The 24,312-nt window shown below is 41.0% G+C and overlaps 1 protein-coding gene across 10 annotated transcripts in view; it reads right to left on the reverse strand.

Moving 5' to 3' along the window:
• Positions 1 to 24,312, reverse strand: part of ZMYM2 (zinc finger MYM-type containing 2) — a 160,583-nt gene that overhangs the window by 79,886 nt on the left and 56,385 nt on the right. For 5 of the 10 annotated variants that reach the window (XM_019481976.2, XM_059720653.1, XM_019481979.2 and 2 more), the window contains exons 2-7: positions 20,647 to 20,733; positions 20,430 to 20,486; positions 17,008 to 17,864; positions 9,771 to 10,056; positions 4,419 to 4,584; positions 2,422 to 2,634 (exon numbers count right to left, since the gene is read on the reverse strand). In XM_019481976.2, coding sequence (XP_019337521.2) covers positions 2,422 to 2,634; positions 4,419 to 4,584; positions 9,771 to 10,056; positions 17,008 to 17,864; positions 20,430 to 20,486; positions 20,647 to 20,693 — 1,626 coding nt within the window. In that variant the 5' untranslated portion in view covers positions 20,694 to 20,733. Of the gene's footprint in view, positions 1 to 2,421; positions 2,635 to 4,418; positions 4,585 to 9,770; positions 10,057 to 17,007; positions 17,865 to 20,429; positions 20,487 to 20,616; positions 20,734 to 24,312 lie in introns of those variants that run through there. The other 5 variants (XM_059720662.1, XM_014600685.3, XM_019481980.2 and 2 more) reach the window with 5 other exon arrangements.

Here is a 24,312-nt window from a genome sequence, read left to right on the forward strand (position 1 = left end):
CCCAAGCTGCACTCTTCTTTAAAGTAAATATAAATCAAACAAACAAACAAACAAAGCCTTTCAAAAAAGAGAACTAGAACTACTGTATAAAAGTAAGCTACATTTTACCTATAAGTACCCATTGCTAGCAGTGACTGCAATGGGCAATGAGGTTTCCATTGTCTAAACTAGGTTTTTTAAAGAAATTTTAAACATATTCACTTTAAAAATCTTATTGCTGAATAAGACTACCTAGTTGTACCCATCTGTCAAAAAATACCAGACACACCAAATTACCCACGATTTCTTCAAAAGCAATTTAAAAACGTAAATGCTCACTGCTAGACAAGGAGTTGTTATAAAAATTAATTCAGTTCCAAGTTGCCTTGCCACCCATACCAAAGACACACTGGAAGCAATTATAATAAATTTTGGGGCATGCCTCTTTTAAACCAGCAGCAGGGTTGGTGTGCTGTTGTAGCCCTGACAGTCTGGGAAACATGTAAGATGCCCTTGTTTTCATTTAAACAATACTTTTAAATACTATTAACCAACTGCTGTGTCAATTACATTTGAAAACCTGACTATGAATTAAGTTTGGTCACTATCAATCCCACTGTTAAACCACTAGAAATTAAATTTTTCACAGCCCATTACAATTCCCTGACCCACTCTGTCCAAGGGCAACAAAGTATCACAACAGAAGTTAGGCTTTGTTAGTACAAAAGTCTGCTACTGGCAATGGATACAGCATTAAAAAAAAACATTAAGATTCACTTAACTTCATGCTAATGCATAATACCCACTACTAATAGTGAAACTTCCTAATAATGCTAATCTCCCACTATCACACTCTGGCATACAACTTCCCATCAATGCCATGTCACCTCTTTTTCAAATGTGTCTACACACAATAGTACAAAAATATCTAAAGACTGCACAGTGTTTTCTATCATGTATAGAAGATGCAGATTTGTCATTTCACCACTCATAATTCCATGCTCACATGGCATTTCAGCAATGCATTTTTTGGTTCTGTGGGAAAGTCCCAGGTTCAAAGTTAATCTTGTCTTTTTTGTTCCTTCAAGAGAGCTTATTCAAGGTTTCTCCAAGTCTTTCCATGGCTTCCGTGCATGCCTATGTTTTTAGTATCTTGAAAAACCTATTCTGCCCCTTTTGGTTTTGCTCTGTGATAAAACAACAAGGCTCATGTTATGCTTTCAGTTATGCTATTTATACATATAATACATTTTCAAAAGTATTGCTTGGGTATTGCAAAAGCACAAGGAAAAAAAATAAAATTAGCAGCACTTAGCATTCAAATACAGATCACATTATGAAACCTTTTAAAATTTGATACCAAGTTTCTTGATATAGAAAGAAATGATGAAGGATCCTCAGTATGGGTTGACACACCACTATCCCAAAGCAGCCGTAGTAAAATAATAAATACATCACCTTATGTTTGAAAAGATTAGACTCCCAAAGTAAAGAAACTCTCAAATGAAAATACAGATATATCTTCTCAAAAGTAGTAAAAACACAGACCCTACAAGCTTAACACTCCATATACTAGGTCACCATGACAAGATGCACACTATGAAAAACAATTTCCAGAATATATCCCAACTTCAGGAACACCGGTTGTGAATTAACTGACTACAACATGAAATAGCTTGACCAACATTACGTTTAGTTTGCCCTAATGTGATCTGTTCAAAAGCAAAAGTGCAAAAAGAATATTATTCAGAAGAAGTTCATTTTGGGCTGGACTTAAAAAAAAAAAAGTATAGAAAGCTAAAAATGTTGGGAGTACCTGGAAGCCAAGTAAAGACAGAATGAAAATCTCATAACCCCAACACAGGAAGTAATAACGGTAAATCCTAGCTTCAGACCTGGGGAACTGTACAACTGGAAGGAAGGCAATAAGGCACAGATATACTCAATGTGTAAATGGTATGTGATTGAGAGCTATGACAACCAGGTCCAGCCAAAATGTCTGACACACTTAGCTTTCTCTGCTCTTCTAAATCATTATTCAAGTGAGCTTCCATAAATAAATAGGGGAAGCATGGTTGGCATGTGTGTGGGGCGTTTTGCTCATCACTATTGTATTAATAATTGAAGGTGCATTAAAAGAGAACAATTCTCTTCAGAAAATTTTATGGTATTGGAATTTTGGTTTAAGTACAAGCTTTCCTTTCATAACAGAAGTTTTAGGAATGAGCGCCAACCCTAATCACACGTGAGCTAAGCACTTCCATCTTGAAAGCTTGTTCATATTATTGTTCAGCTTCAAAACTTGTTCATATTATTGTCTTTGGCTGGTTTCAAGCAAACCCCAAGTTAAATCAGTAACAGAATGGGTTTTGGCAGCATTTGTGTATAGGCTTGTTTTTTAATTTGTAGGATAAATTTAATTTCTTATAAACAGAAAGTTACCTGTTTGTATTCACCAACGCAGTTTTGGCAGCAGAATCTTTTCTGCTGACCATCTATAGTAAGGATATTGTTTCCAGCTCCTTTACTGGGCAAGTATTCCCCACAATGTTCACAGCAATTCATTATTAAACCATTCGCCATTCTGTATCTATTGAAGCAGTGGTCACTACACAGCTTATGAGTCATGTTTTTAAAGCTAACTTCATGACGAATCTGAAAAGAAAAAAAAAAATCATCAACAAACAAAAAGTTACTGCCAAGAACTAGTGGACCAGGCAATGACTGTATTCAACAAAAGTTTTAAGTATAGCATTAATTTAATTGGCTACCTAAATTACATGCTCACAGATGCATTTGAAACAACATGGTGGTTGCATATCTCTCTATTTGGGTCAGCTTCCAATCTCTAGGCAAAATTCTGGACCCAGATGTTTCTGTGACACTGGAGTCATAGGTCACAGGACAGAATTCACAAAGGCTACCCATGAAAAAGGGATTACACAATTTTACCATGCTGGCAGTTTGCTGGACAGGTCACTCAATTGTGTCTTTAATTTACATCACTGACTTGGGACAAATACACTGCACTTTCCCATATAAGACAGGCCCTGTGTTTGCACCCAGAAAGCAATACTGCAAATGTTGTACAGCAAACACTGTAAATTCTAGCTGTAAAAATTTTTACTCAAAAGGATTCTCCAAAACATGCAATAATAAAGCCTTCATTTTTTGAATGCTAACATTTGTATGTAGTGTACTGGCTAGTATTTACCCCTAGCTAAACAAAGATCCTCAAAATAACTACTGAAAACCAAAATATGAAAGGAGCAGAACACAATTTCTGGTTTTCCTAAAGTTTCCTGAGCTTCGTAAAATTACTAGCTGTCTAAAGAGAAATTTTACAACAATAAGCAACGAGGGCGAACTATTAAATGGTAGCTGTACAAATACTAGGATTGTGCGAAGCTTTGGTCCCCGATCCAATTAGGCGGAGATTCGGCACAATTCAGTGGCTGAATCTCTGAACCGGAATCGAATCAGAGGACCCTTTAATCTCTCTGAATTGACTTGGAACCCTCCAAATCAATTTGGAAAGGTTCGGAGATTTGGATATAGAGATAGCTTTAAATGTTTTTTTCTGCATACATCTAGGTAGCAGGGGCTCGTGAATGCTGTGATGCTGGGGGTTGGATGGAGCACCCCACAGCAGCGCAGGGGGGTCCCCAGAGCACTTGGCAGTGGACCCGGAAGTGGGCCAGAAGCACTTTCAGTCCACTTCCAGGTCCACTGGGGAGCATGCGGGGGGGGGGCCCCCCCGCATGCTCCCCAGCTTGGTGACTGGTGCCTCCTGGGTCTGGAGGGGCACCCAGGGTCCCCCTGCAGCTGATCACCAAGCCAGGGGGCACAGAGGGTCCCCTAGTACTCTCCCCAGCAGACCCGGAAGTGGACTGGAAGTACTTCTGGCCCACTTCCAGGTTCACCGCCGAGCACATGGAGAGGCCCCCACCCTCCCCCCGTGGGACACTTCATCTGCCCCAGCATTGTAGCAGTCACAAGCCATGCTGGTACCTCAAGGTATGTAGAAAAAAAACTTTTAAAGCTGTGTATGTGTCCAAATCACTGATTCTCCGAATCGGCATGAAACCTGAATCAGGAACAGTGACCCGAATCAACGAATCAAATCACTGTCCCCAATTCGGGCCGAATCCGAATCGAATAGGGCCCGCAATACATAATAGCCATTAGTGATGCATAACTGACTTAGATTAACAACTATTTTTTTCTAATTTTCCTTAACATTAACAAATACAAATGAAGAGGAAAAGAAAAATAAAACTGTTAAAAATACTTAACCTAGCTATCACAAATACAAAGATACAAAACATATGAACACAAAAATACTAGGACATTTATAAAAGTGGCTTACTTTTTTCAATGTTCTATACCAAAAAGTGATTTATGCTAAATAAGAGAAGAAGAAAAAAAATCAACCAGACCTCAGTCAGTTTACCACAGATAGTGCATCTTGATTTATTCAAAGCTCCTTTTGAGGGATTCTGTTTATCTTCATAGAAGGACAAACATGATGTACTGCAAAATTCCTGGAAGGACTCACTCGAATCAACTTGAGCAACAATGGTACCTTTCATTGTTGTTATATCTCTGAAAGACAAAGAACTCTAGCATAACTTTAAAAAAAAATTAACAGTTAATAACTGCTTTTCCCCACCAAGCAATTTTAATGCTAAGATCTTAAATAGATTTTGGAGCAGTTTGATTGTCAAGTCTATCTCTGCGGAATACAGGAGGAATATGAAATCACCTTATTGTTTTCTCTATCACCATTTTTCTTAAGCTAAGTAGTATTTAGTTGAATAAACACATCTCTATGACTAACTACATTATGTGAAAGGCAACAATTCTTGTGGGCAATATTTATTAGACAAACTGCTTGCTTGGATTCATGGCAAATTACGTGGGTGAAATCAGAATGATCGCAATGGCTGCTTACAAATGTAAAAAATCCTAAAACAAAACAGCGCTTGACTTTAAACTCAGCATGCCCCACACCGATCCCAGCGCATGCCCAGAACAGGCACTGCATTAGCTTGGCCCACTTGCCCAATGTCTGTATAGATCAGGCGCTTCAGCTTTCAGCTTTTTTGGCACTTTTATCTGATAGCAGAGTGAATCGCTTTAAATAAAAACAACAAAGCGCCCAATCTATACAGACGCTGAGAAGCCGGGGTTGAACTTGCGTACTGCCTCTTCTGGTAAAGCATTTTATTTCCCCCACCCCACATCTGTCAGCAGCCCAAAACACCAGAACACAAGTAGGAGAACATTTTCACAGGAAAAAAAAAAAATCACTCCTTCTGACCCACAAAGGAAATCTACCAAACACCTTTGAAAGAGGAGCTTGGGAAGAAAAATTCATTAGCCTGTAGTACCAGAGACTTAACATGGAAAATGACTTCCTGGCCCTTTATCATCTACCCCAAGATCACTAATCTCTCCACTTCACAGGTGATAACAATCCTCCTGAAGGATCTTGTTCTTTCATTACTGCATCTCTCCTGTTAGCTTTTTTTTTCCATCTGGTCTTTTTTTTTTCTCCATCTGTTCTTTAGCTCCACTGTACCTGGTTCTCTCCCAGAGACCTGAAGAAGGGTACTGTGATACCTGAAAGCTTGTCTATCCCAATTATGCACTGGTCCAATAAAAAAATGTTACCCACAAGAATTCTTGACTCTTGCATATTCCTGGACCATCATGCAACATTGAATCATCACTTCAACACTACCATAATGGTACATTAAATATTCCAGGTGGATCCTATAGAAGAAAACGTAATACTTCTGCATACGCAAAAGGAAATTATTTATTTATTTATAGTCCACCCCATCTTTATCAATTACTTCCAATGTTGAGCAACTATTTCCAAGTCTCTAAAGCACTTCCAGTATTAAAGAACTAGCAGTCTGCATGAGTGGGCAGTCATTAGCTGTGTAATTCTAATCTTGGTTTACTTTATTGCACTCAGAAGATTAAAATGTTAACTAACATTTTTATTTATTTTTTCTTAATATAGTACTAAACAATTTTATATAAAAATTAAGCAAGTTGGTCAACAAATAGCACCTATTATTTGCCCTTCAGAAACCTATTATTCTAGAGTTTTTTTGGGGTTTTTTTGTTTTTTTTTTACATAGGGCTCTAAAAATATTATTTTCAGCCACAGCCAGAAATTTTAAGAACAAAACCCCACCCTCAATTTACCTGGTCTGGCTGCATATTTCAATAAAGCATTTAAAAAAGGGAGTAATTCAATAAAAAGTTCCAGAGCATTAATAGGAATAGGGATGACCTAGTTGTAATTCACTACTTTTGGACCATCCAAATAGTAAGGAGAGGTTTTGAACCTCTTTCCAATTAACATGCAATTATAAAAATTCTACAACCAGCATTTGACTCTCTTGATTTTCATCTACATTGGGGTAGACAAAATCTAGCCTGCGGGCCAGATCCAGCCTGCGGACAGATTTTAGCCAGCACGCAGCATGGCAGCCAGACTCCATTTCCTGGCAGCCCCAGCTCTTTCAGCTGCCACTGCTGGACCCAGCACCATTGCCCAATCACCCAGGTGCATCCGCCCCATGCCCAAAACCAGTGGTGGGGCCTGCATGGGCAGGATGCCCAGCCAGGCAGCTAGGATGGGGCCACAAGCAGACAGGGAGCAGCGTTCAGGAGTGAGATAGGCAGACAGAGAAGGGAAGACCTCAGGATCTTGGGGTGGTGACAAGGCAGGGCCAAGGCCCAGGGCAGAGCTGAGATCCGCTGCCCACATGCCCCTGCGACGGGCACAGGTTCCATGAACAGGGGTATGCAGAGAGCGGATCACAGTTCTACCCTGGCCCTGCACTGTCACTGCCCAACAATACCAGCCCTAGTCCTGGACACAACTCCATGCACGGCTCTCAGCCGGTCTCTATGGATCATGAGATTCCCAGCTGGCCCTATACTGTCGCCACTCCAAGATCCCAGGGTCTTCCTGGCCCCGCCTGTCCATCTCACTCCCAGACACCACTCCCCACCTGCCCATGACTCCATCCCAGCCACCTGGCCAAGTGCCCTGTGGGTCCCATCCCCAGAAGCAGGTGTGGGGTGGATAGGTCAGAGTGCCCAGGCACTGGGACCAGGTCTGGCAGTGACAGCCAAAGGAGCTGCTGCTGGAAGGCTGCTGGGAAACAGAGTCGAGCTGCCATAGGCTGGATTTTGCCCAGCCCTGATCAACACAGTGCACTATGCTCCCAAGAAGTTTCAGTAGTCTCAGGAGAATGCCTATTGGGTGCTACATTATGACACCTTCCTTTTTCTAGTAGGCAAAGTTCCATTTCAGTAATACCAACATACTGGAAATGTCATTCAGCCATATATGCCAGGAAGTGATCTAGAAGCTAACGACAGCATGTTATAATATCATATTGGAGTGGGATATAGCCCAAAACAATCCCAAACTCAGTTCTAAGTTCTCAAGCAAGGCGATGAAGATACAAACTACTCTGTAAAGACTGCCTTTAGAAAAGGCCTGTATTTCTACTAGAGGCAAAACACACATACATCTGTCCTTGTGGAAAAGGAAGTTGACCTTAGCAGAGCTTTTTGGAAAAAAGAGTGCTAAAGGATTACTGATTACTTGTATAACAGAACTGAGCTGGACTAGATTACCTTCTCAAGTCCCTTCCAACACTACTATTTTGTGATTCTGCAATCAAAAAGGGGAGGAAAATTGACATTTTTTACCAAACAGTGGTAGGAACAATTTTAAGCCATCCTTTTTATTTTTACTTTTAGCTAAGCCAGTCTGGTATTATGGATTTTATCCCCTTGGTATTTTTAAATTAAAAAAAAAAATCAGTTTTATTAGAAACTGTTTTTAAAAGTTACACAATCATGTCATGCAGATTTTAATACCAAGTTTTTAGCAAGTCCCTAAATTTCAGGTCTTGGTGAATCACCTGAGGCCCACGAGCAGCTGTATGTGAAGAACCTGAGAGCTCGCTAAAACTCATATCTAAGGGGGCTCTGAAAATTTTGTTTTCTCTGGAAGCCACTTCATCTCTCAGCATACAAACAGCCCCCCTAAACCCAAATAAAACACATGAAAAAAATCCCATAAATAGCAGGAACACTGCATATTAAATCTATTGAAGTTCCTATTTTTTTTGTGCATTCAACAAAGGATTGAAATATCACGTGAAACTGGAGGAAACCAGCTGCTGCTCCCAACCCATACACCCATACCCCCCACAAATCCTACACACACACACACACACACCCCTTCCCCCACACCCCACAAACCCTATATCCACCCTCCCACCATCTATAAGAGTAAGACTTCATTTTAAACAATTATACTATCCCTTCTATGTATATTACACAAACACATGTAAATCAGGACAAAAATGTTTTTTGAAATGAAATTAATGAAAGTTGTAGTACATTTGATTTTTAGAACATAATTTGGTACCTTTCTGGTTCAGACATGGCAAAACCCCTTGCTGAAAGAAGTAATTCCAAGGGGGGCAAGGGGTGGGACTTCTGGCGGCAAAGGTCAGGGGATAGGGGGCAGGACTTCCAATTCCAAGATGGCAACCAGGGGCTGTGGCACCTGTCAAGTGGCGGGACTAGCCATGTGGCCCTTGATGGCTTGCCAAAACTGGGTAAGCGGCCCTCCGCCTGAAAAAATTGCCTGCCCCCGAGCTAGAACATGCAATAAATCAGCTAACCTTTCTTTCCATAATTGATATCTATAGATATTTTTCTACATTTGGCCCATTAAAAAGCGTGCATGCGTGCACATATGCGCGCGCACACACACTAGTTCTCTTTTGAATGCATTCAAATGTCATACAACTATATATCAGTTCAAAAGAAATCCAAACATACTTAGTATCTTTTCATTAAAACCAATGGGCATGCCTACCAGAAGATTCACAATGAAAAGGAGTCCTGGGCGAACACCACACCCACTGCATATTAATGATGAGACTGCTTCATCTCATACTTTAAAAATATTCCTTTTATAGATATGCAAACAAAACGGTTTTCTACCAAAAGTATTTACAATCATCCTGCATTTAATTTCCTCCATAAGAATCTATTATTTAATTAATTTCTGTGCAATGTAACTGTGCTGGATTGTGAAAAATAATTACAGAATGAATATTGAAGATAATGGTCATACTTAGGCTGAGCAATTCAAAAGCACAGATATTTTGTATGGCCAGTGTTGCTAGACTACAACTGCAGAAAATCTCCAAGTAGTTCTTTTAATGAGTCAATGTCAAGTTGGACCCTGATCCTAAATCACCCATGTCTAAATAAACTTAACGCTAGATCTCTGCATTACTCTGCATTACTGTCTACATACTTCACTCCAAAAAAGACCAAAATCCTAATTTACACTTTCAACAACTGTGTTTATTATTTCAGTTGTTTTCTATTGCTTCCCACAAGGCTCAATTCTCCAGACTTCTGCTCATACAAAATGCTGCAGATGCCCACTGAAAAGCATAGCCCATCAATACAGACCTCTCAAAATCATAGATGGCTCAGTGGAAGTAAGTTCCTAGCCCATGGACTTTTTGTTAAGACTCTCCATATGCTTGAGAGGCTACTTCAGAAGCATACCCATCTACTGGTCCACCTACACTTCCCTTTCCTCTTCTATCTAGCCCTAAGGTTCCTCCCAGATTATTAAACAAACGAAGTCATGTTATATTTATCTCCCCCCCCCTTGCTAAATCTCAAAAAAGTAAGCTAGGGAAAAATAACATATCCCTTACTTTTTGCACATAACACAGAGTTTCTTTGGAGCAGGCTTATGTGAGAATGATGAAAGGCAAGTAGTGGAACAAAATAGGTGTGCTGATCCTTTCCGCTGGTATGCAGTCTGTCCCTTCTGCAAAGGTTTTTTGCAGTTTGCACATGTGACTTTAACCTGCTTAGAAGGTTGCTGCTGGGCAGAAGGCTGGAAAATCTGTTTAGGAAGTGATGCCACTGGTGATAAAGAATCCACACCCGGTTGCTTCTGATTCCTAGGGAATGAAGCTGATTGGGATATCCAGGAATCTTAAAGACATAAAATGCATGGAAAGTTAAGTAAACAGATACTTTCCAACATATACAACACTAGGAGTATTTGCCAATAAGGATATTTGGGGGGGATTTTTTTTTTTTAAATGCTTATGTGAATTATTCTCTGTCATTATAGCAGATCCCAAAGCACGGGACAAACACAGGACATGCACTTGCCAGACCAATCTCAGTGCTTAACACACATGCAGTAACTGCAAATTGGAACTTGCACCCACAAACAAAACCATCCCAGATGCAGTTAAGGATTAGCTAGAGGAGAGTTTATTATACAGGGTACAAGTTTAATATGTTACATTTCCACTTTTTAAAATCTCACTGTAGAGGATCAACTTTATACTTAACAACCCAAATCTGAAAGACTACAGATATTCAAAGCAGTTTTCCAGGTGTATACTTCAAAAACTCCAAACGCTTGTCTTTGTTAGAAAGACCTTTAAAGCTGAAACTGAAAAACTTCTCATTTAAGACTTCCAAAATATACAAATCCTTGAATTTCAACTCTGAAAGCAGTCTTCCAGTCTAGTATCTGTGACTGCCTCCCTCCCACCCACGCAGAAGTCCAGAGATTTTTTGTATTACAATTAAAAACAAACAAAGCAGGTTCATTTCAACTTTCATGTTATCTATATGATGGATCAAAAGTTTCTACAGGAAGTAACACTTGTTTTACTCTAAAACCCCTGCAAGGCAGTGGCTCTCAAATAAAACAAGAGGGATCTCCAGACTAAAAAAAACTGAATTTTTGGTCATCTTAATAGCCACCAATGAATAAAAAGTAAACAGTTAATCTAGTTCTTGCAGTATTGAAAATCCATCTTCAGAGCCTCCTCGTATCATATAAGCTCCAGGTAACACAAACCCAGACCACAAGCTTACTCCTGGCTGGTCATTTGACAGTACGAATCACAAAAATGTAGAAAATTCTTCTTCCCAAAGAAACAAATAGCTCTCAAAAGTTGCATGCTTTTGTATGAACTGTGTTCTTAATGCCTTCATTAGGTTCAGGAGACAGTGTTCTGACTAAATAAACTATTTTCTTCCAAAAAAAAAAAAAAAAATCTCTAGCATTTTCTCCAGAATTTAAGTTTTCAATTTGAACAACTGTGTTTCTATCTAGCAATGAAGTTCTACCCATTGCAAAGAGGGAGGACTACTCTTCTTAAATGAAGCATGAAAAAAAAATTTGAAAGTGAGCTCCTTTCCATTTTGTAGATATAAATTACAACATGCAAGCTATCAACAGTACATTCAGGGCACCTGCACTTATCTTTTGATCCTGTCATTTAATGCTTCTTAATCAATGTTCACAGAAATATTGTACAAGTAACTGTCTGACAGCTGTCCTTTTAGAAGGACCCTCAGTTTTAACATTTAGCAACGCCCCCTTTTCCCTCATGTATTGTGCACAGGAGTTTACTCAGTTTCCTTTCCATCCACAGCAGCAAATCACATGCCCAGGAAAATTCCTGGACGTGTGACTGTAGTTCCAGTATTACTTTTTTGACATTTTATGGGTTGCTAAGGTGGGCACATTCCATTTCAATTTATGTTACATCTCTAAACCAGGGGTGTTCACCCAGTCGACGGGCAAGATCCGGTCCAAAACCCTGTGCGATCCAGCCCAGGAGGCTTCCCACAGGTCTGGAAATTTGGTAGCATGGAAACAGCAGCATCACTCTCCTGCTGCCAATTTTCCAGATGCACAGGGTGCCCTGAGCAATGCATGCTGAATCAGGTGCCCAATACCAGTGTGCAGGGCTGGGCAGAGGTGGGGTGATGCTGGGCCCCAGGTCCCAATCCCAGGGTGCAAGGGTCGATGCCAGGCCCCTGGAGCCCAGTCCTGAATCACAGGAGGAAGGGGGCAGTGTCCTGCACCCCAAGACCCAATCCTGGTGTGCAGTGGCAGGGGGGGAGGTGCTGGGCCCACAGAGTCCAAGCCAGCCTGTGCACTAGCCCCACACAACACATCTGGCCGACAAGTCCAAGAGGCTGAGCACCACTGCTGTAAACAAAAACTATACCACTCAACTCCTTCTAATATGCTACAAGTGGCCTCAATACTCTCATCAGATCTTAAGGCTCCAAGCCAACTTTCCATACCTTCACATGCAGAAAGTTATTATAAAATATAGAAACAAAATAAACATCTAGTATTGTGCTGCCCGACCCACACTGTGCCAGGCCATCTTATCTGGCCCATATTTAAGGCCCTACTGAATTCATGGCAGAAGTGGGCTGCACTGCAGCTCCTTTAATCTTGCAGGTTCCCCCACACACCCTCTTGCCACCTACTGGAGAGGCCCCACTTGTGGCTCCCATCTGATCAGCAGAGAAGTGAAAACAGTGTTTTTGCCTCCCTGCCGGTCAGCAGCAAGCAATGGGGCTGCTTGGGCCTCTCAGCCAATCAGTAGCAGGAGACAAAAACAGCTCCATGTTTAAAACCATGGTTTTCGCTTCCCTGCCAATTGGGAGCAAGTCACATGTGGGACCCCCTCCACCAATCAGCAGTAGAGGAGCACATAGGGGAACCTGCAAGATTAAAAGGAGCTACAGCACAACCCACTTGTGCTGTGAATTTGGTAAGGCCCTACCTACATGGCTCCCCAGAGGTGTAGCAGTGTAGCTCCTCACCTGGGGCAACAGCGACTGCCACCACGCCACTGGAGATGGTACAGTCAGCTGCCACTGCAGTAGTGGCTGTTTTTGCATGGCACCCCTCCCCTCCAAAGGCAGTACCTGAAGCTACTACCTCAGTGGCCCCTGCTCAGTGGGGGAGCAGTGGCAACATTAATTGCCATTACCCTTACAGCCACATTAATTAATGCTACCACTGCTTGCCTGTCACCAAATTTCTGGACCATGGCAAAGCCCACAGGCCTGACACCATAGCTCTGTCAGCCAAATCCGGCCTGTGGGACATAGACTGAGCACCACTAATCTACTCATAACAGAGGATTCTTCTCAGTCCATTCTTGCTTTTCAGTTATTCATTCTAACCCCCCCATGGTCTCGCATCTTCACAGCACTCATTTTAATAATCCCCTGCTGCCAACTGTAGCCCAGTTTCTTGTGCCTCATCTCTATCTTTTCTGCTTTCCTCACTTAGACTTGGGACATATTTATTTTTATGGAGGACATTTGTGTCCTATGAACTCAAAAAAAGAAAGTTTCTCTTCCTTCCTCCCTGATTCTCTTTTGTTTCACTGTGATACTGCTGCCCCAAATCTCATTCTCCAGGTCCTTCTAATCCCACAAAGCAATACTTTTTTAGCAATACTTCTTCCATTTGTCTGCATTCTAGAATGTCCTCCCAGACTGCTGAGTCATCTGAGAAGCCAGCTTTCTACCCCTAGACCTTGCAGCTGTGGCCCAGAGTTCCCCACCCCACCTTCCTCCATAGAAGAAGTCAGCTCTTGCCTGATCATTGTAGCTTGTGCCTGAAGTAGCAAGCGAGCTGTTGGCATTATCTTGATGTAATTTGTGATGTAGAAACAACACTTTTTTTGTTTTACAGGAACATATATAAACAACTATTTACAGTTAAGAACTAACAACCTTGCTAGTACACTGGCAAGGGTCTGAACCCTAAATTGTGTGCGAAAGAGTAAGTCCTTGGAACATAAAGATCCCAGGAAATGTAGCATTACAGGTAACACTCTTGGTGAGGTAACACATATTTCCTGATGTACCAGGAATTTTTGCTGCCTGTTGTCTCATCAAGAGCATCTCCCCTACAATGCCACACGTCCTGGACAGTCTATGTTCCCCAAAAGACTTATTCTACATGACCCAGTCAGCCATGACTCTGGAAAAGTCTCTCCACTCTCACCTCCCCCCCTCCATTTTGCCGCCAAAAACAAGGTGTAGGTTTTATTTGGAGGCACAGTGTATGTGAGAAAGATACAATATTCTAGACTGCCCTCTTAATAAAATAGTAGAGGTGCACTGATATACCAGTTGCCTATTGGATCAGCACCAATAAAAGGGAAATGACATTGGCTATCAGCTTTTCTTGGCCATTATAGCTGATAATGTTTACCGATAATTATGCCTTCTGGCCAGGGCCCTGGACACCTACATTCCCTCTACCCCATGGGGCCAGGGCCCCTGGATGACTGGGTTCCCTCAGGAAACAAAGGGTTTCCCCTTGAAGGTGGGCAGCATTGTAGCCTGCAGGGGGTCCTGCTTGGGGCTGCTGGGACATGCATGCACATGGCCAGGAATACCGCTGGGCAGTGTGGAGAGCAGCTCCCTGCTTGCAAGTCTATGGAGGAGAAGGGGTGTGGGGGAGGGAAAATCAAAGCCCCTACGATAAGAGAGGGAGTGGGGCAGGGGCTGGAGGCGCTGCCCAGCCAAGGTGGTCAATGGGATTGAGGGCCAGGCTGGGGAGTGGAACAGAGCCACGGGTGGCTTGTCCAGGGAGCTGGGGAGGGGGGAAGCTCCCCCACCACTGCATGCACCCCTGCGGGAGGCATGAGGGAACATGTGCCCCTCCAGATTTGTACATGGGGCTCTCCACTCTGCTGCTTTTCCCTCAGGAGCCCTGCACCAGCCCTGTGCCCCCTGCCTGCCTGGAAGCAGTGGGGTGGCAAGTTGTGCCCCCCACTGATAGGCAGGCAGAGGCATGCAACTGGCACGGGGCTCCCAGGGTAAAGGCGGTATCAGTGTCTCAGCGCTTAAAAATGGTGGCGGTGGCACTTGAAATAAAGCTCATTCAATGATGATCCACCACCACCATTTTTAAGTGCTGAGACACTGATACCTGTGACATAGGAGGCTGCTGGAGCACACCAAAAGAAAAGAAAAGATTTATGTCCATACTTTAAAATGCAACCGGCTATCAGATTGGCATCAGCTGATATGGTTGGTTAATAACTGGCTATCAGTATCAGCCAAGAAAATCTTTATCAGTGCACCCCTAAAAAATAGAGACTGGTTGGAACTGCTTTACCTTTGTTACTGGCTTAGCCTGAGAATTTTCTACATAGCTAGTTTAACAAGGCAACAGCAGGCTAATTTATATTGGAAAAAATTTACTTTCACAGTTGAACGTTATAAGTTTTATTATTTTTAAATTAACTCCCAAAGACTGTAGTCCTAACTGTTCCATTTTGCCCTTACCACAGCCTGTTTCTGGCAGAGTCAAGACATTTACTGCTATTCCGAGTTTCCTAAACAAACAAAAAAATCTTCCTAAGAGCCATAATTAACACTGTATAGCACAGAAAATTTTAGTAAAGAAGGCCCTAGAGAATAACTATTACAAATTACTATTAACACGACAGTAGATAGCAATACCTAAAAGGACACAAACCTTGTCCATCCTCATTATTCTAGGTATTGTCTGAAATGGAAATTATAAGTTCAAGGTCTTTCAGAACTACAGGATCAACATGCTACTCTCATGACTTAATTTAAGATCTCAGGTTCTCATACTCAGTTGTTTTGCTAAATGTACTCAAAAGGCAAGGATAACAAAATCTGTAGATAAAAGACACTACTTTTTTTTTTCTAGGCAGAGTAGATTTAATGCATATAAGCCAGAGCACTACAGAAAAGGAAGTGTGGTGCTAATACTAACTTAATGCATAAATGTGCATGAGCTATGTAGCTACGTAAAATCCAACTTCATGGACAGTATCGTGCCTGCATGCCAAATCAGTTATACACAGAAGCAAACATTGCTTTTTTGAAGGATTAGGTATTTATTTTTTTTATGAATAAATTACAGAGCATCATAGGAAAGTAGGGCTAGAAGGGAATTCATAAGTCACCTACAGCCCTGCCCAACATTACATTTATGGAGTGACTGACTTGTTAAATCGTGCCATAAATTGCAATATGTCAAATATTCAGCTAACTTATGGTGCCATAAAATGACCAACCACCCACAGAGATGTTCCATATATAATGGACTGCACTCTTAAAAGCAGTCCCAACTAGTGGAACCTCTTTGTGGCCAATTTGTATGACAACCTAAAGTGAACATGTGGCATGTGTCCCAGAGCCAGCCCTGTCCCAGGCCTGATGTTGACAATCAACCAATTGTTGACTGCACCATTAATGCCTGCAGACCTTACTTCAGAGGCCCACAACCAAGACAGGATCATCAGTGACTAAACCATCCCAGGTAAATGTCTGTCTAACCTGCTGTTGTGAGACTGGAGTGATGCTGTAGCTTTGATGGTCCAGGAAAAACATGAAAGGCAAGGATGTTTATGGGCAATATATTTTATTGGACCAAGTCCATGACTGGGATAAATTTGAACAAGCTTTCAAATGCAGTAAGTCTATCCTAACCATGCAGTTATTCCAATAAGGGCTATCACCCAGAAAAATCCAAACAAGCTCTTGAAAATTCCGGGGATGGAGGTTCCACAACCTCTGTAAAGTAGGCTGTTCAAATGTTTAATTACCTGCATAGTCAGGAAGTTCTTAAATCTCCAAGCTAAATATCCTCTGCTGCAGCTCAAGGCCATTGTTTAGTTCTATCCCCAGTCACAGAGTAAAATATATCTCAATCCTCTTTATAATCATTATTCAGGTATTTGAAGACTTTTCAAGTCCCCCCTGTCTTCTCTTCTCCAAACTAAACAATCCTATTTCTTTTGGCCTTTCCTTATAAATCATGTTTCCCAGGCTTCTAATGAGTTTTCTAACTAATTGCTATTTCAGGACAAGTTTAAAGATATGGCACACTTCATTTCATTGAATAAGCAGGTTCTATTTCCATCTAGGAATGATCACTAGGCAAGTCAAAGATAAAAGAGAGGGAAAAAGATCAAGTTCCTTTTCTAAGCATGAAGATAAAAAGCAGTTATTAAAGCATACATTTTAAAACCATCACATTACAGTAATTTGTAAACCTTTCAGATTTTATGCATCTTTTAAACTTAAAAAGAAAGGTTTAAAATCATAACTTACCAGGATTATGATGAGTCACAGATTCTCCATTTTGAAACACATCTCCAGCCACGTTCATTCTACCAGGATTGAAAGGTCCTACACCAGTCTTGGTCTGTGAAGTTAAAGATGGGGTGTATGTTTGTATATTAACACCAAAATTACTTGACTGCAGTCCGTTAGATACATCTCCCAAGTTGGTATTCTGCAGTGACGTTACATGTGTAATCATTAAGTTCATGTCACGCCCTTCAGTATTTTCTAAATGACCATCACTCACAGAGCTCATACCTGTTTCTAATGTTGTAACATTAGCAATCTGAATTTCAGAGTCTGGTTCTGTGGTTATACCACTATTAACTATTCCTGAATTTACCTTACTTCTTGAAAAACTGGAAGCTGAGAATTCCATATCGTTGGTTCTATTTTTACACTCTGGAAGCCTTCGTTCATTAAAACTGGAAGCATTCTTCTCTTGCCCTTGATTTGTTTCAATATCTTCCTCATCATCTATAATAATAGTCTCACTTATACTTCCTTTTTGAGAATTTAAGTCTTTTGGAGGAGGAAGCAGTTTGGACTCATTCCCTTGAAGCTCTTCATTTTTTGATGAAGTAAATGTAAGGCTTCTTTGATCCGATATCAGTGATGCAGAGGTCTGCGGAGGTTGTATAGGTTCAATAAAAACTACATCATCATCATCTTCTATAGATGAGTTTTGGAATTTATTAGATCTAGAAACTAGAGAATTAGGTGGTCCTCCAAAAGAACTTCCTACATTCGCAAGACCAGCTGCCATGGCGGTAGTCCCTAGTAAACCAGAAGGATGTTCAGATAGTTCTACTCCTCCGAAAGAACTTGCATCCATTCCAGATAAGCTGTTGTAAAGCAAAGAGGAAAACAAGTAATTTCAGTAAAATGAAGTAACTTCTTTTAATGCCAAAATAGTTCATAAAATTAAAGTCTTTGCTTTAGATTTTCTTTTAACAGGATCAACACAATAAAAATGCAAAGCTTTCAAACCCTCTTATTTGTTTTTCGGACCTAAAAATGCAATCACTTCAACATCATTATGCCATACTAGCAAAGAATATGGTTATTACCAATTTCAGGTTTATTACTAATACAGCAGATACATGGCACTACATTTAGCAAGATACATTCTTTGACTAATCATGCACTTAGAGCAGGATAAGGAATCCATGTTAGAGATGTCAGGAAACAACAATGTTGCTGAATTCAGTTTATATTTCTAAGGTATAAATGCAATACCAGGTCAAACTAATCATCTGTCTAATCCAGTATCCAACAATGGCAGGAGTGAATGCTTCAGAGGGAAAGCACTGGACCAACAAACTTTTTTTTTTTCACTGACCACTTGAAAATTGCTGAGGGTCTCAGTGGACCATTTAATAAACTTTTTTCTGTTCTACAAATCAAAGCACACGACTCATATTTTAATATCAGTAGTCTTCCCTGTCTAATGTGCCTCTTTTTCGAGCAAAGTTCCGGGAAGTCAGGTGTAAGGTTTGTCAGCTTTAGCCTTAGGTCACCTTTCTACCTGAATGGAGGTCGTGGACCAGTGGTGGTGTGTGGAGCACAGTTTGAGAACCTCTGATCTAGAGCAACAGGGCTCAAATGTTCCAGACTTTGGGCCAGATGAGTAGTGGGGGTTTAGTCCAAAGTATCTAGTACGTGGAATCAATCTTTGGGCCAGATCCAGCACAGGGTCAACATGCAGACGTGGCCCTAACCCCATACATTCCACCCCAGCCCCCAGCCCTATGCATGCTGGATTGGGCCCACTCACCCTATCCAGCCCAAAGGGCTGTCATCTAGCTAGCAGGGCTTGAAAACTTGGTAGCAGCAGAGCAGGTGGCAGCATTAATGGCCATTGCTCCCCCACTGTCATATTTCCAGACCAGTGGGGAGTCCCATGGGCGAGATGATATGGCTCAGCAAGCTGGATCTGGCCCACAGACTGGAGGTTGAACACCACTGATAGAGAGTAACCCTGTTCATTACTGTCTGTGGCATCCACCATTATTAGGGATATCCATAAATCGTGCCATAAGTTCCCCCTGCAAGACCTCCTTTAATGTTTTCATTTCACCACTTTCCCTACTGCCACTGATTGAGTCACTCAAGGTATAGGTTAGGTTAAATAAGACTACTTAACAGTAGTCTTAAAAAGAAAAAAAATGTGCTCACAGTTTGCCAAGGTAAACTAATGCAACAAAATTAAAACTGAACATCGATTAATCCTTGTTTCATCACACGTACCATGGTTTTAAAATTTCTTCAAGTAATTTTTTTTTTTACATAAACACAATTCCCTACACCTAACATGGCTCTTGTTGGGAAAGAAGAGGTTTGGGATAGCTGAAGGCAGCAGCGGCATATGCCCCCCCAACTAAGGCAGCATCAACTGCCCATGGCTGAAGGCTAAGAAGAAATAGATCATCAGTTAACAGGAAGAAGGATGTCAAACTTTCCCAAATTCCTGTTCTGACTACTGCAAAGAAGCTCCCTCTAAGGCCCTGGCTCATTTGCTAATGTTTCTTTTAAAGCTTTCCTAACCACCTCCTTCTTCATAAGGTTCTTCTATATGTCCCCTTACCCCTTAATCAGAAAGGGCAATTGGCTTTGTTTTCAGTTAATTATTTTGCAATTTTTAGAATGCTGTTAAGTTCACTTATATTTGCAACTGTATTTCAAATACCATATTTTTCCATATACAACACACCCCTAAATATAATACATGCCTTATTTTTGAAGGCAAAATGAAGAAAACATTATTTGTATAGAGTTATAGCTGCATAGAGCAGGGACAGAGATTAATCTTCAGATAACTCACCCTCAGTTCCCTGCTTAACTTAATCTTAAAGCCTAGCTGCTGCTGAAGATTGTTCGCTATGAGTGGATCTATGATTTTGAAAAGAGTTAAGAGTCTCCAGGATCTGTAATGGGAAAAGGGAAACAAAGAAGAGCTAGCCTAGCAGATTTTGCAGTAAGGTTAACTTGATTAATGGAACATAAAGACCATTAAAAGGAGAGACTATTGTTAACACCTGTGGAATAAAGAACAATGCGCCATTGTGTCAACTGTATCTCTCAGCTGCCTGAATAATAATGCCATGCCACAGCTGTTGCACTGTAGAACAGGAATCAAAGCAGGTTGCTTCTATCCAGAGCACACCCCAATTCTGGGGGTGCAATTTTCAGGGTGGGGGGAGGTATATTGCATGCAAGATAATCCAGTATGACAAAAAGCAGCTTGGATAGATTCATTTTTATATATAATTTTAAATATATATATTAAAGCCACTAGAAAGAACAGCAGTAGATGGGAGTTCACTGTAATAAATGACTATGCTGGTGCTGTGATAAGTCACTAGAAAGAATACAGATGTGACCATATGGTAGTACATTCAAACACATACCTGAATTTATATGTGTGATACCACCAAACCTCTGTGCAGTACTTCAGCCATACTGTACTTTGTGACAGAAGATTGAAAACACAAGATTGAAAAAAAAAATTGTACTTGTGGATTTCTGCAATTAACTTTTAAAACAAAAAGGAACCACGGAAGTAGGGGGAGAGTATTTTTCTTCTCCAATACTCACCCATCCAGAAATCCACTGCAACCTGTTTACCTTAATGAGCTGCTCCAAGATTTTCGTGTAAGAAATCTGCTTCTCATATACCGGTTAAGCTGGTGCTCCTGGTTGAAACAGCGTATCCTGAAATAGTCACAAAAAAAAGAAAAGAAAAACTTGGATGAGTTTGCAGTATTAAACTGCAAGTTTTTTTCCGAAGTTTTTACAAACCAGAATTAAGAATCTATTTGCTTCACTCCAGCAGACAAATTTATAAACACATTTCTCAGTCTCGTCTGCAGTATATGAGTGGATGTCCAGCCAACAGTACTTAGAATTATTCAGAATACAACTAAACATAATACTTCAAACTATGTAAGTGTCAGTTAATTATGTAAGCTAGGCTTAATTGGTATCCATCATCCAGAAGCTCTTAGGCTACCCTTAAGTGATACATTTGAGATTTTATACCACAGTTCACACTTGGAGAACCCTTTACATGTATCAATATAGTACCAACTAATGTAGCTTGGTTATTAAGCTCACATTTAGTAAGTGGAACATAAAGATTAATTCCTTACAGATAAAAATTAATCTCTACTACATCTAGTGGAACATACAACAAATAAAGAACTTTAAAATTACAGGCATGCCAAAACTTAAGTTAAGAGAGATCTGTATTCGGTCACAAGTAATCTTGATTTAGAAGTTAGTATATAGCACCATAATACTTAAAACATAGGTTCTCATTCTAAACAACATCTATGACCTATATTAAGTTAACAGAGGCTACCATATACAAAACTGATTAAGCATGTCTGAAATTGGATTACATACAGATTTATTCCATGTACTGTGCAACATTCAGTAAAATTTGCCATCCTGCTTTTTAGCAGTGTAGCTTGTCCATCTTCCTGTCCATTTTGCCACTGCTTTAACTTGGTCCTTCAGATCATCAAGTATCAAATACGGCCAGAGGAAAAGACACCTAACTAATGCTCTATCAAGGCTTTTCATTTTCTATAGAAATGGACATTTTTTTTAAATTTCTAAATGTTTACAGCATAATGCATGCCTGCCCTCCCCCCCATGAAACTAGCCTAAAGAAGAATTCTCTGATCAAACAGCAAAGCTGTAACCAGATCCAACGTAGGTGGCAGACAATGCACCACCACTTTAACACACTCATGCTTGCTTAAGTCAATTGCCATTGGTCAGGAGCATTTTAAGAGTCACAAAGATGACATTCAATTGCAATCAAAGCATTCGTTTTAAAACTAGAAGCTAACTTCATCCATAACAAAATTCCATGCTAGTCAGCTGCACCAGACTTTGACCTATTGCTTTCACCATACTTTTCCCTCTGGGATTCCTTGACTGTTTCAAACCAGGTGGGTCAAACTCACCCCAGTCTTGCCCAGACTGCATAGGGACCATGGGCTCCTCACAAGCCTGATCCAGGTACAGCAACAGGGCAAGTTAACAGCCATCGTTTGCCACCCTGTTGCCGACACAGGTTGGGCTTCATTCCCCAGATAGAAGCAGCAAGACCCTGGCCCTTCTGCTAACACCACAGACCATACAACATTGCTCTGTGGGCTGGATTTAGCCCCACCATAAATTTGACAACCCAGTTTTAAAGCTAGGCTCTTCCCTTTCAGGAGGGGTTTCTCATTTTTTTTTATTTCTATAGCTCTCCTCTTCAGCAGCATTTCTCAACCCGTGGGTCACAAGAATATATTAAAGGGTCATGAACAAACTTTAAAAACGGATTCTCCTTTAAAGGAGAAAAACGTAGGAAACAGTGCTTTTTCCTTGCAGGGTGGCAAAGTTCCAGCCTGCAAGGGGCTGCTTGCCCCCCTCTCCCTCCAAACACACTGTGGGGCTTAGCTTGCGGGCAGAGGCCATCAGGTCAGGAGTGATGGGCACTGGGTCAGGACTGGCCATTGATGTTTACAAATGGGCCCTGGTACAAAAAAGGTTGGGAACCACCGCTCTACAGCACATGCAATGAATGATAAGCACCCAGGATTTTAAAGAACCTATAAACCTACTTTGGCCAATGGAAGCGATTTAAAAAAAAAGAAAGAAAAATGCACGAACTAGAGCCCTGGCTCAAAAGACTCTGCCACAATACCCTTTCTTCCAGACCCAACCCTAAACCAGAGGCATCCTGCTTGCCTAGCCCCTCAGGCTAGATCTGGACCACAGTACTGCTTGCAGGCCAGAGTCAAACCAGCTACCAACAATGGGACAAATGGCACGGCAGGCAGCATCAGGACAAGCTGCGTCAGTCACAGGGATTAGCACAGCCATTGCTCAACGTGCCACCATCAAAACATGCTCAAAGCATCTCTGCAACCTGGAGGTGTCAGGCACCACCCCCAAATGCATAATTGCATTACAAAACTGTACATAATTCCCACATTTCAAATGTTGTTGGAAGTGTGTGGTCCTTTCCTGGGATATCTCAAATTTACTTTAATAACCCTTGCAGCTAACAGTGCCCTCCTTTCCCACCCCCCACCTCTTTACCTGTGATAGGGTGTTCTTGGCATTTTGGAGCAATGTAGTTGCAGCTAGATGACACGGTTGTTGTGTGGTTTTGTGAATAAGTTAGACAAGCACTTGTATAGAACGTTTGGACAGGGATGATCCTGCCTCAAGCAGGGGACAGTTGAACTAGAGAACCCCCTGAAGTCTCTCCCATACCTAACTTCCCATGATTCTCTGATTACAAATCAAAAATAAAGTTACAGGGGGAAAAAAGTCTATAGTTATAACATTATAATTCTGGAAAATGAGATCACACCTTTCCAATACTTGTAAATGAATTAGCATTAATAAAAGAAGGGGAGTGTTGCTATAAGTAATCCAGAGGATGAGGACAGGAGAAGAAATTCAAGGAAAGGAAATTTAGCACAAACAACTGAAAAACTTCTTAACACTGGAGCCTAATTAGCTTTAGAACTCAAGTTTGTTAGTTATGTAAAATTTAACTGGACAAGCCACTAGGAAATTTGCAGAGAACTACCTGGAGCACATAGTAAGAATGCACTGGATAAATGAGCAGGTCATATCTGGAAGGAAAGTCAAATCGTTCAATAATGGGATATCAATAAACCCTGCCTTCCAGCCAGGAAGAAGGAAATTCTTACACTCCACCACATTACGGTATGGCACTCCGGTCCTCCTGAAATGTGCTTTCAAACTTCCTTTTTACAAAAATGGGTACCACTATTCCAATTTACGTAACTGCTAATTTGAAATGCATAACATTCAGATCCGGTATGTGCAAAAAGAAAACTACACTAACTTGAAGACAACTGTACTCCCTTCAACTTGGTTCTGAGTTTGGGCTTCTGTTGATGAGTGTGACTTATGTTTTACCCAATGTGTTTGGTGTTGGCATACAATTCAAATAAAATTCACTTCTTGTGGGCCTGCCTTCAGGTTCTGTTGGTTAACTTGAAACCTGATACTCCACTGACTTTTATCCCCTTTATTTAGCAAAGGTTTTTACTCTTCTCAGATGATAGCTTTTATTTCAAGTGCATCATTACCTTATGATCCTCCGTGAGTTTGACTATCAAGAAGTCACCTTATTTTTAAAATTTCCTAAATTGTGCTATCAAGCAGGGGTGGCCAGCCTGCCTCCATGTGTGGCACACAACAGATCAGGGAGGGAACAAGCAGCATAATGGAAGATAGGGCAGGAAGATG

The sequence above is a fragment of the Alligator mississippiensis genome, chromosome 1, assembly GCF_030867095.1.
Source record: "Alligator mississippiensis isolate rAllMis1 chromosome 1, rAllMis1, whole genome shotgun sequence".
NCBI lineage: Eukaryota > Metazoa > Chordata > Crocodylia > Alligatoridae > Alligator > Alligator mississippiensis.